This window comes from Zalophus californianus, chromosome 5, assembly GCF_009762305.2.
Source record: "Zalophus californianus isolate mZalCal1 chromosome 5, mZalCal1.pri.v2, whole genome shotgun sequence".
Taxonomy (NCBI): Eukaryota; Metazoa; Chordata; class Mammalia; order Carnivora; family Otariidae; genus Zalophus; species Zalophus californianus.
Genome location: NC_045599.1, coordinates 79,755,824 through 79,768,428, shown reverse-complemented (window position 1 = coordinate 79,768,428; position 12,605 = coordinate 79,755,824). Strand labels below are relative to the sequence as shown.

Here is a 12,605-nt window from a genome sequence, read left to right as displayed (position 1 = left end):
GCTGGGCTGGGGGGGTGGAAGCAAGCTCAGATGTGTGTGTATGTGACTGTGTGATGAGGGGAGAGGGTCTGTATCCTTGACAATACCTGCTCGTTTTCCTATAAGCAACAAGAGTTGAAGGACAGGAAGCAGTTTACAAGCCTGGAAATTCTGCCAACCCAAAGGGAGTCGGAACTTAGGCACTTGGGCAGAGGTCCTTACATCCATTTTAAGGATATCTGTTCCAACTTCAGTTAGTGAGTAAACGGGTTTTCCAATTTGAGAAATGAGTTAATGTTGAAGACCAGGAAGCTAATACCAGTAACTCTGCAAAGGAGAGGCCAGTTTTCTTAAGATTCCCGTGGGCCAAAATGCCCAAAAGAAATGTGGCAAATTTCTGCAATAATCTCAGGAGAATTTTCTCTTTGGAACAAGACTTGATTGAAAAAACTTGGGTGAAAAAAAAAAAAAGAGGACCAGGAGGAATCTCTAGTTCCCATTATTCTAATTTCCTTGAGGGCAGGGACAGTCTTGTAGTTTATCTTCTTATAAATGAACTATGAATAATAAAAACTGTTGTGGAGAACAGGGAACAGCACAACTGGGAAACTCCTAGTCACAACGTGACAGCTATGAATAGTTCTGTGTCTACATATAACAAGAAATTTTAATACCCTTGAAAAGTAACCAACACTGTCTTTATATTATGGGCAACTATGACCAAAAGGTTGCATTTAGGGCAATTTATGTCACCTTGAAGCCTTTTATAGGGACTACCATGATACCAGTTAACATTTACTGAGTACTTAGCAGGTACCTTTATATGAACCATTATGATCCCATTTTACAGGTGAGGAGGGCAGAGAGGTCTAGAAATTTTGTGACGGTTAACAGAACTAGCAAGTACCTTTGCCAGGCCATCTGGTCTTAAGAGTCTCATCACCTAACCCCTGTACAAGATTACTGTTTATATAGGATATTCATTTTTTTTTTTAATATTTTTAAGCAACCGCTACACCCAACGTGGAGCTGGAACTCACAACCCCAAGATCAACAGCTGCACACTCCACCAACCGAGCCAGTCAGGCTCCCTGGGACAATCATTTCTAACTATATTACTTTATTTTTTCCATAGAATTAATTTATAAAAAGCTAGGAAGTGTACATTTAAAAAAGGATTCATTCTGGCTTTCCGGAGCCTCAGTCCTGGGTCACCCTGGCCTGCTGAAGTCCCGATCTTTTCTTCATTAGGCTAGTAGCTTTCCCACGCTGTCAAGCTTAGGACTGAAGCTTAGGTTAAGGCTTGGCTGATAAGCACTCTGAGTGCTTTGCCAAATAAAGTCCTAAAAAGCTCTCTATGGTCTGACCCCACCCTTCACCAATGTTCTCATTTCTTGCCACTTCTCTCTTTGCATTTCACACTCCAGTAGTACCAAATTACCAAAAGTTCCTTGTGGACATGAGGCTTTTCACTTCCCTGTGTCTATGCACACGCTTTTACCTTTGTCTGGAACATGTCTTCCCCCTGCCCCTGCCTACCTGGGGGCTCCTGATCACCATTCAAATCCTTGCTCTGTTTCCATCAGCTAAGAAGCCTTTCCCAGACACGTCCCCTCTCTTCCCAGCAAACATGCATGCTCTGCCTCTCTCCACAGCCCCCAGAGCTGGTATACATTTCTAGTATTGTCTATAAAAGGAGATTTTGTGCTTGTCTCTCCTGCTACCATATACTAAACTCCTGTGGGCAGGAAGGTTAGGATACCCAGCCCCGGCAAGGGTCTGACACTGTGACTGACATGGCATTTAATAAAGATGGCTGCTTCTAAATGATGCTTGCACAGCTTCACGTTCTGTGCAGTTTCTAAAACAAAGACCAAACCAAAACAAGTATTTCATGCAATCCCACAGAACTCACTCTAAAATCACACTCGATTTTTTTTCCTACTGATAGAGATCACAGTCCGAGACATACTCATCTGACTTCTGATACTTTATCAGATTCCAACAAATTTTAAAAGATTTTTCCTTCACTGTTGGTGTTTTATTAAAGAAAAGTCCTAGGTTTCTCATATAAGGATAAATACTCCCTGTAAGGATAAATACACCCTTAAGCCAGATATTTTCCTACTTTTCAGTAGTGTAGTAATGTCCTTGCACTGTGAGTCTGCTTCTGATGTTTAATTTCTATACTTAAAAAATATCATCAACAGTTTTAATATTTAGTTCAAATCTGGACTGACACTAATATGATTATATATGTGTGTTTATATGTGTAATATAAAATATATAATACAAATATATATGATATATAATAAAAGCATACATAATTTGTAATCGAAGATATGATGATATAATTATTTTTCATTTCTAGGTGCATCTACAGATAAGTGTGCCATCCAATATAGAATCTTTATACAGTATAAATCACTCCTTAAAGAAAATCAGGCATGTAGAGATTTATACTGATGCTTTTTGTCAGGAAGGTATGACTGGGAACACAGCATACTAACTGGTAGGTACTGAAAGACTTAACAGTACTTCCACTTGTGAAATTGAAAAACATCAAGATAATGTTATAACATTTTAAAGGAAAAATAATTACACAATTCTGACTTTCATGCTTATTGACTATTTTTTTTCCTTGTTCTTTATAATACTTGGAAACATGCAAGCATACATACAGTTTTATGATTTGTTTTTTGATGGTCTATATAAATTTTTATGATTTGCTATTATACCATTTATTTAACTAGTCCCCTATTAAGGGACCTTTGTTAAATCTCCAATTTTTCATTTTAATAGTTAATAGGGCATAAACAACCATGGGTAGGAAGCTCATTTAAAAACAACAACTCTTTCTTTAGGATAAAAGCCTTGAGCAAGATTTTAATGTTCTATATAAAATGCGTATGATATGACAAAGTTGCTTTTCAAAACCCTGCACTAATTTAAAAAGCTCCCCAAACTGTGCCAGATTAGTTCAAACCCTGGCAGTCCTGGTTTTCTAATTCCGCCTCCACTCACCCCCGATTTAATAAATGTAAAATGCTCTCTAGTTTTAGTGAGATTTGATATCTTCCCATGCATTTATTTATTTTCTAAGTCACGTATAGCTTAAGGCACAAGATCTTATCTAATACTACTGAAAAAATTACATGGGTGAAATTTTTTGCTTACATTTTTATTATATTACAATAAGGTCCATGAATTATAGTACCAGTAATCCTTCCAACTCATACCTCATATATGCCTTCTTTTAGAAAAATGGTTCTCAAAAAAGTGAAAAATGAAAAATTACTATAAAAGTTCCTTATCAGTCTCTTAGAGTAAAGAATAACTGTATATTTATATATTAAATCTCAGAACTTTTAAATTATCCTTAGATTAAACATAAAATACAAAACAAAATTAATTCCTCACCAATAATAAATTAAATTATGACAGGAATATATTTTAAAACTAGTCTATATCATCCATCTTTCCTAGGGTATCAGTGTGGTACCCGGTAGGATGTACTACAAAGCTAGGAGGAATCTGGCTGAAAGTGAAGTCCAGGACTCTATAGAGGGACAGAGAGTGGGGGTGGGGGAGTGCGTGGGTATGGTCAGCTACTTTAGTTGTGGTAGTCAGGGAAAACCTTCCTTGCCTTCTTGGGAAATTACAGTCTTGTCAATGCTTTGGAAGTCAGCAGTGTTGGAATCTGCCTGATCCGCTCACACCAACATGGTAAATTTTTAGAGCAGATCATTTCCGTCTTTGTTCCTCAAACAAAAACATTTATTCCATTCTTTTCAACAAAACCCTGTCTCAAAACTACAGTGAATAACTTAAGACTTTAGGTACTGTTCCAAAAATGGAAAGCTATTTGTATACTATAACTCAAAGCATATTTTTAATATAAAAACAATTTGGAATTTATTTGGATGTTAGGTTCATGGGCTGGTCCACAGGAGCTTGTTTAATTGATAATCTATCTGACTGCAGTGCTAATGACAATTTTTCAATCATATAAAATTATCCTTTCTAATGTCTTTTTCCAGAGAAAGGCTGTATTTACTGTCCCAGTCCTGAATACTGAGAATCTATGGACCTATCACCACATGAGGCACTCTCAGCAAAGGCCCCAGAAGATACTTCATAGACAGAGATGGACATGGTACTTCAAGACTTCAAGTTGTCAGAGGGCAAGCTAATGTGTCTGGAGAGGAAAATGTATGACGTTAGTTAGCAGAAATATAATGTTAAATTAGAGAACTCGGGGCAATATGTATAAGTCAGCAAGACATAGTGGAAAAGCCGATAAGCTAAGGAGAAGATTGCTTAATATTTGCTCTCCCATGAACACTGAAGTGTGAACCTGGAAGGCAGTTGGAGTTCGACTAAATGCAGCACAAGGAACAAGTACCAGTCTTGGCTGCCTTGGGAACGGGGGCCCCCGTCCTCATGTTAATGATTCTATAATAAGAAAAGGATGATTTAAATCCAATCAAGAAATGGGCAGAAGACATGAACAGACATTTTTCCAAAGAAGACACCCAAATGGCGAACAGGCACATGAAAAAGTGCTCAACATCGCTCGGCAGCAGGGAAATCCAAATCAAAACCTCAATGAGATACCACCTCACACCCGTCAGAATGGCTAAAATTAACAAGTCAGGGAACGACAGATGTTGGCGGGGATGTGGAGAAAGGGGAACCCTCCTACACTGTTGGTGGGAATGCAAGCTGGTGCAACCCCTCTGGAAAACAGTATGGAGGTTCCTCAAACAGTTGAAATTAGAGCTACCATTCGATCCAGCAATTGCACTACTGGGTATTTACCCCAAAGATACAAATGTAATAATCTGAAGGGGTACGTGCACCCCAATGTTTATAGCAGCAATGTCCACAATAGCCAAACTGTGGAAAGAGCCAAGATGTCCATCGACAGATGAATGGATAAAGAAGATGTGGTATATATACACAATGGAATATTATGCAGCCATCAAAAGGAATGAGATCTTGCCATTTGCAACGACGTGGATGGAACTGGAGGGTGTTATGCTGAGTGAAATAAGTCAATCAGAGAAAGACACGTATCATATGACCTCACTGATATGAGGAATTCTTAATCTCAGGAACAAACTGAGGGTTGCTGGAGTGGTCGGGGGTGGGAGGGATGGGGTGGCTGGGTGATAGACATTGGGGAAGATATGTGCTACGGTGAGCGCTGTGAAATGTGTAAGGCTGTTGAATCACAGATCTGTACTTCTGAAACAAATAACGCAACATATTTTAAGAAAAAAGAAAAAGAAGATAGCAGGAGAGGAAGAATGAAGCGGAGTAAGTCAGAGGGGGAGACGAACCAGGAGAGATGATGGACTCTGAAAAACAAACTGAGGTTTCTAGAGGGGAGGAGGGTGGGGGGATGGGTTGGCCTGGTGATGGGTATTGAGGAGGGCACATTCTGCATGGAGCACTGGGTGTTATGAACAAACAATGAATTATGGAACACTACACCAAAACAAATGATTTAATATATTGTGATTAACATAACAATAAAAAATTTAAATAAAAAAAAGAAAAGGATGATTTAAATGGAGTACATAGTACAAACTTCCAGTTATAAAATAAAGTCATGAGGATCAATGGACAGCATAGGGAACATAGTCAATAATATTGTAATAACTTTGTATACTGACAGATGGTAACTAGACTTACCATGGGGATCATTTCATAATGTATAAAAATACTGAATCACTATGATACACATCTGAAATGAATAGGGTATTATATGTCAATTATACTTCAATAAAGAAAAAATGAAGTGCATCGTAATCATGGGTAGACCAATGAGTTGTCTAGGGGGACGTTTAGCAGGTGTCAAAGGAGTAGGTGGACTCTGTGCCTCAGTGCAGTGGACAATGGATGAGTTCACGAAGTGGTAAGTATAGATCACAGATTAAGCACTGACATGAACCCGAGTATTGGAGAACTTTTCTGGTACTGCAAAACATGATGACTCTTCCAGTGGTTTGCCTGTAGTAATGGAAATAAATGCTAAATCCCTATTCTTCTGACAATACTCCTTGGAAGGAATCCCCTAATAGGAGAGGGTAGATTAAGACACTACATTGGAAAGCAAAAGAACCCTGAAGTCAGCATAAGAGAAAGCAGCACAGTAGGACGTATAAAAGAATATAGTTTTCAAAATAAAAGTCATTTCTGGGGGGCCTGGGTGGCTCCGTCATTAAGCGTCTGCCTTTGGCTCGGGTCATGATCCCAGGGTCCTGGGATCAAGCCCCACATCGGGCTCCTTGCTCGGCAGGAAGCCTGCTTCTCCCTCTCCCACTCCCCCTGCTTACGTTCCCTCTCTTGCTGTCTTTCTGTCAGAAAATAAATAAAATCTTAAAAAAAAAAAAAAGTCATTTCTTCAACAGTCAACAAAACCAAAAGACAACCAACAGAATGGGAGAAGATGTTTTCAAATGACATACAGATAAAGGGCTAGTATCCAAAATCTATAAAGAATTTATTGAACTCAACACCCAAAGAACAAGTAATCCAATCAAGAAATGGGCAGGAGACATAAACAGACATTCCTGCAAAGAAGACATCCAAATGGCCAACAGACACATGAGAAAGTGCTCAGCATCACTTGGCATCAGGGAAATACAAATCAAAACCTCAATGAGACACCACCTCACACCAGTCAGATGGCTAAAATGAACAAGTCAGGAAACAAAAGATGTTGGAGAGGATGTAGAGAAAGGGGAACCCTCCTACACTGTTGGTGGGAATGCAAGCTGGTGCAGCCACTCTGGAAAACAGTATGGAGGTTCCTCAAAAAGTTGAAAATAGAGCTACCCTACGACCCAGCTATTGCACTACCAGGTATTTACCCCAAAGATACAAATGTAGTGATTCGAAGGGGTACATGCACCCCAATGTTTATAGCAGCAATGTCCACAATAGTCAAACTATGGAAAGACTCAAGATGTCCATCAACAGATGAATGGATAAAAAAGATGTGGTATGTAGATATATATATATATATATACACACACATATATATATATATACACACACGAATATTATACAGCCATCAAAAAATGAAATCTTGCCATTTGCAACAAGGTGGATGGAACTAGAGGGTATTACGCTAAGTGAAATAAGTCAATCAGAGAAAGGCAAGTATCATATGATCTCACTGATATGAGGAATTTGAGAAATAAGACAGAGGATCATAGGGGAAGGGAGGGAAAAATGAAACAAGACGAAACCAGAGAGGGAGACAAACCATAAGAGATTCTTAATCTCAGGAAACAAACTGAGGGTTGCTGGAGTGGTGGGGGGTGGGAGGGATGGGGTGGCTGGCTGATGGACACTGGGGAGGGTATGTGCTATGGTGAGTGCTGTGAATTGTGTAAGACTGATGAATCACAGACCTGTACCCCTGAAACAAATAATACATTATATATTAATAAAAAAAAATTATTTTAAAAAGTCATTTCTTCAATAGTCCCAAAAGTAGTTGTTTCTCAGTGGGCAGAAAGTGTGGCCAATAGTTAGTATGTACATTTTACATTTTTATATATATTTTATATATTTATAGTATTTAAAGTTGTGCTTAGTTCCAACATTTCAAAACTTACCTCTGAAAGCACTAATATCCCCATAGTGTACTTGTAGTACAAAGTATTTACTTCCAGTCTCTCCTCCAACTCTGAATCCAACACCTAAAGATTTACAAAGAAGACAAATTAATATTTTAGAAATCAAAGTCTAAAATGGAGCTAATCTCAGGCTGCTGATCTCTGAAATCCAAAGGGAAATAAAATAACATATAACATATGAAATTATGTTATGTTAAAAAGAAAATGAACTAGGCATTCACTGAACATTTCTAATATAATCTATCATTCCTTCTCAAAGCTCTGATAGGATTCTATTCTTACTTCCCATTTCAGAACCAGAGTAATCACATACACTTTAAGAGGAAAATTCACTCATTCTGAAAGAAATAGAACAAAACAAAATTCTTGCCCTTGCTGATCTATATATAACAGACATACATAAACCCACTTTCATTTTGTTTTGAATATGTTCACGTTCATTTCTATTTTCTGATTGAATCTAGAAAACAGACTTCTTAGGAGCATCACAGGGGAAAGGCTTTTATTCCCACATGAAAACAGGTATCTGCAAAAATGTTATTGAGGAAATCAGTTATCAGTGAGATTACAAAGTCCAGTGTGTCAATAGGTTCTTGGAATCTGAAGGGTTCCTAATAGTCATACTATTAATAGAGTTTACTAGGAAGCTTTAAAAAAAAATCTACGGAGAAAATATTTATAGGCGGAGAAAATTTTTTTCCTATCTGCTCAACGAATGGATCTTCAAAATGCCAACAAATCTATAACCGCCTTCCCCCAGCCCCCATTAGCTTCCACACTTGTTTGGGAGCAGCTGCCTGGTAAACTATTGAGAGGATTGAGAAGCTCATTTGAAGCAAAATTAGAGCTGGCAAAGGCAGGGAGGCAAGAGAAGAGCATGTGTATCACAAGACACCGTCCCTGAACCACGGCAGACCTAGTCTGTTAGAGAACGGCACATTCCCCTCGATATTAAGAAACATGGTAATAAAAGAGAACCTGGTAATTTATTCACACATTGGAAGTTATGAACAGTTTAGAGTGAAGTCAGAAAGCCAGCTGAGGTTTGGCATTACATTAAATACCCAGGTTCCAAGACTATTAAAAAAAAAAAAACCTGTTTGCTGAAACAGCAATTTATTTAATTCCTAGCTCTCCTGGCTCATGAAACACACCTGCCGTCAAGAACCAATGTCCCATAGGCCAAAGGTGGCTTGAGGTATACTTGGATATTTTCTAATTCTGTCTAAACTGTTGTGTGGGCAAGTTACTTACCAAAGAGAGGCAGAGAAGTAGTAACTACCTAAGTGAAACCTTTTCAGTGCAAAGCAAGTAATACAGGTAATTTTTATTGTGAAATTGCAAAATGGAACACTGTCGACAACTGTGGGAAGGACATATGATAAAAAGTACTCTGGAGTCAGAAATTAAACAGCTTTAGAGAAGACTAAGTGCAAGAGGCCTCAGATATACCTTTGGGGAGTCTGGTAGGGGGAGCATTTCTTGCCCAGGCATATAGAATATTGGCTTTATCTGTACAGGTTCCTTCATCACAAAACCTGAAGGAAAAAAAAAAAGTAGCCATCAATGAAGATTCAAGCAGCAAAACACATAAATCATTCACCACGGGGAGAAGGGGATAGGGGAAGGTATTTGAACACAAAGTAAAATACATAAAATATCATGATTGCAGTCACACCAGCTTTAAGATCCTAACAAAGACTAGAGCAAAGAATAATTTTCTATGTGAAAAAAAGTAAATACAAAGGGAGATGTGTCTGTGTGTTGCCCGATGTGCACCAATCCTGTGAGGCAGATATATAATTTATAATTTGATATGTTCCTATGTGGAATGCAGCCTGTGTAAATCAGGTAGGAAGGTAAGCATCACATAGACAGCACATGGGAACCAGTGCTAACACAGTGTTAATTTGGAAGTGGACTAAAAGAAATGTCATTCACATTTCCCCTTTGGGGATCAGCATTATCAATAAATCTTTGGCCACATCAACACACAATAGTGCACAGTACCTACCTTCAGCAGGGGGAACCATACAAGTGTATCCCACTTAAGGGGTTCTTGGTGCTATATACATGACTTTAAGTGTTTGAATACCGGCTGTGCCATTTATAAGTTGTTTCCTGTTGGGCAAGTCACCCAATCTACTGAGCCTCAGTTTTCTCTCTTGTAAAACAGGGTCAACTATACTTACCTCACAGTTACTCTGTAAATCAAATGAGATACAAGAGAAAGCACTTTACACACCTCAAAGCACTATACCAGGGTAATGCATTCTTTAACAAAACATTCACTTCATCTCGAGATTCATCATTGAGAAGCAGAGCTGTGGGTGAAAGGAACCCAGGCAGAAAGACGCATCTAGAGTTGAATCCCAGAATCTCCCATCCAAACCCTCGCAGGCCTGTGTGCAGAGCCTCCTGCTCAGGCTGTGGTGGCCATGTGTATGTGGCCCCCGCTATGCTGACTGACACACTAGAATCCACATTGGTCAATCCAAATTCATTAATGGTAAGCTTCCTGAGTCCAAGCCACACATTTTTTTTTTTTCCATGACCCTATATCTCTTAGTTTGTTCTGTTCTAGAATTGGATTTTTCAAAACACCATTCGGTAATGTTTTTATGTTGCCTTTCTAGATCTGTGTTTTGGGAAACTGGTACCAAGCTAAGTCTGACTCAGGGGTTTAGGAAAACTTGAAAGGTTCAAGGGCTTATCAAGGACAAGGACAAATATAGCTCCTTGGGCAGGAGGCTGGCTCACACAGGAGAAAATGGGCACTGCCCATGGCCGGGGAAAAAAAAATAAAGGCAGGCCGTGATAGCTTTCTAAACAGGTTAGGAACTGAGGCTAGAACCTGGACAACACCCACGTCACAGATAAGGAAATCACTGGTAAAATGTACCTTCAAACTCAGAGGCAAGGACTCCTAACATGTTCCCTGCTCATGGCCAGAAATGGGTGGGGGAATAGGCAGTAAGGACAGACACCTGTTACCCATCTGAATGAAGGAGCGAGGGACCGGGAACCAGGAGGTCCCCCCAAGGTTCTATTTAGCAAATGCTTTTGCTTCTATCAAACAGGATGTAGAAAGGAATTGGGTAATGTACAATGTAAAACACATCAACCAGTGGTTTCTTAGTGTTCACTGTCAAGAACAATATACTTAGGACGAAGGATCAATTATCATGTGAGGCGTGTGAGTTGGAGCAAATGTCTGACACCCTCGTGCCCACTGTGCCACAAGGCTTAGGGTACTGGACAGTGCCCCAAAGCAGTTTTCCTCCTCGGCCTCATGCTATTAGAATTTAAGAAATGAGGCTGTCATATGTGATGAACTTTGTATCTCACTACTGTGAGCTACTAAAATTTAAAGGTCTGGGTGGCAATTTTCATAGCTTTCAACAAAGATCATAAATATACAAAAGTGCCTCCCATCAATGTGATGACAGTCTTAGGTTAAACAAGATAATTGTTTCCTCTGATATGGAAGTCAATTCAGCGTATGACTAGAAGGAACCAGAATGAAATATAACAGAGAAAACTGCTTTAGTAAGTTTTTCTAAGCTACATACTTGATTAGGTCATTTGCTGGCACAAAACCTTTGCAGTGCTTCCCAAAAATAACATGAAAATAAAATCCAAACATTGTAGCGTAACACATAAGGCTTTTCATTATTTGGGACCTTTTATATCCCAGGGGAAAAAGTCCCATTTTATTCATGCCAAGTTTCTGCCAGTTTTTAAAGTCTCTCTTCTGTACTATTCCCTTGGCCTGGAAAACCCCTTCCCCAAATCTCTGCCTGACAAACCTATACTTCCTTTCTCCTTCAAGATTCCTTTCAGACTTTCTCCTGAGGGAAGCTTTCTCTGATCCTCAGCCAGGCCAGCTCCCACTCATTAACCATAGCGCCCATCTTAAGCATCAGCTTACTTATCTCCTCTCCAACCAGACTGTGCATACTCTGTGGTTTAATAAACTCCCAGCACCTGCAATCCTGCCTGGCATTTAGTAAATATTCAAGAAATGTTTGGTGAAGTTACCTTCCAAGTAAGTTTTTAACTTTTCACATGTAAGCGAAGATTTGAATTGGCCTAAATGTTATTGTAGTGTCAAGTATAATAAAAAAAAATTTTAATTTCCTCAAGAAGCTTTAAGTAAAATATTTAAACAACGATAAATCTGAATTATTACTTGCCTGGTATTTTGTAGAAATCAGCTTTCACAAGAACACTGCAAATAGGTTATGCTTTATAGCTAAATAAGCTCAGAGAGTTTTAACTTCCAAAGGTCACATATTCAAGCCATGATTCAAAGTTCTGCCTGTCACCCTCCCTTCTATCTCAATTCATGAGATTGATTTATGGGCAGAAAATGATATTCTGTGAAGATAAGCTTCGATGACTACACTACTATAGTATCTGAAGTAAGCTGCAATGTGTGTATACAATTCTAAAATCAAATTCTAGGTAATTGTTCTCACTTATTCCCAAAGAGACAATGATTTTATATTTTATTTTCCCATCAGCTCTGGTAAAAGAAGAGCTCCAAAAGCAAACCTTGATTTTTCAAATCCTGGTTTATAATTTTTAAGAAATTAATTAAACTCAAGACTGACTTACTGGAAGGCACTGGGATATTGAGACTAATCCTAAAACTTAGTATGTGACAGGATGAGGAGAAGAGGAAAAACAAGAGGCCAAGAGAAATGGATTCTGGAATGGATAATACAATGGGAAAATATAACAGTGGCAAAGAGCATTTGAATAAAATCCCTACACCGTTTCATTTTCAGATTTATACCTTCCCTTTTAAATGAAAAAATAACCATCATATTTTCTCCACATAAAATAACCACAGGAGGGGCGCCTGGCTGGCTCAGTTGGTCAAGTGTGCAACTCTTGATCTTGGGGTTGTAGGTGAAGCCCACGTTGGATGTAGAGATTACTTAAGAAAAAAAAAAAAAGACCAAA

The 12,605-nt window shown here is 38.7% G+C and overlaps 1 protein-coding gene across 21 annotated transcripts in view; it reads right to left on the bottom strand.

The window, feature by feature from the left end:
• Nucleotides 1-12,605, bottom strand: part of PAM (peptidylglycine alpha-amidating monooxygenase) — a 149,576-nt gene that overhangs the window by 85,059 nt on the left and 51,912 nt on the right. For all 21 annotated transcript variants that reach the window (XM_027605757.2, XM_027605758.2, XM_027605759.2 and 18 more), the window contains exons 5-6: nt 9,087-9,172; nt 7,614-7,697 (exon numbers count right to left, since the gene is read on the bottom strand). In XM_027605757.2, coding sequence (XP_027461558.1) covers nt 7,614-7,697; nt 9,087-9,172 — 170 coding nt within the window. The remainder of the gene's footprint in view (nt 1-7,613; nt 7,698-9,086; nt 9,173-12,605) is intronic.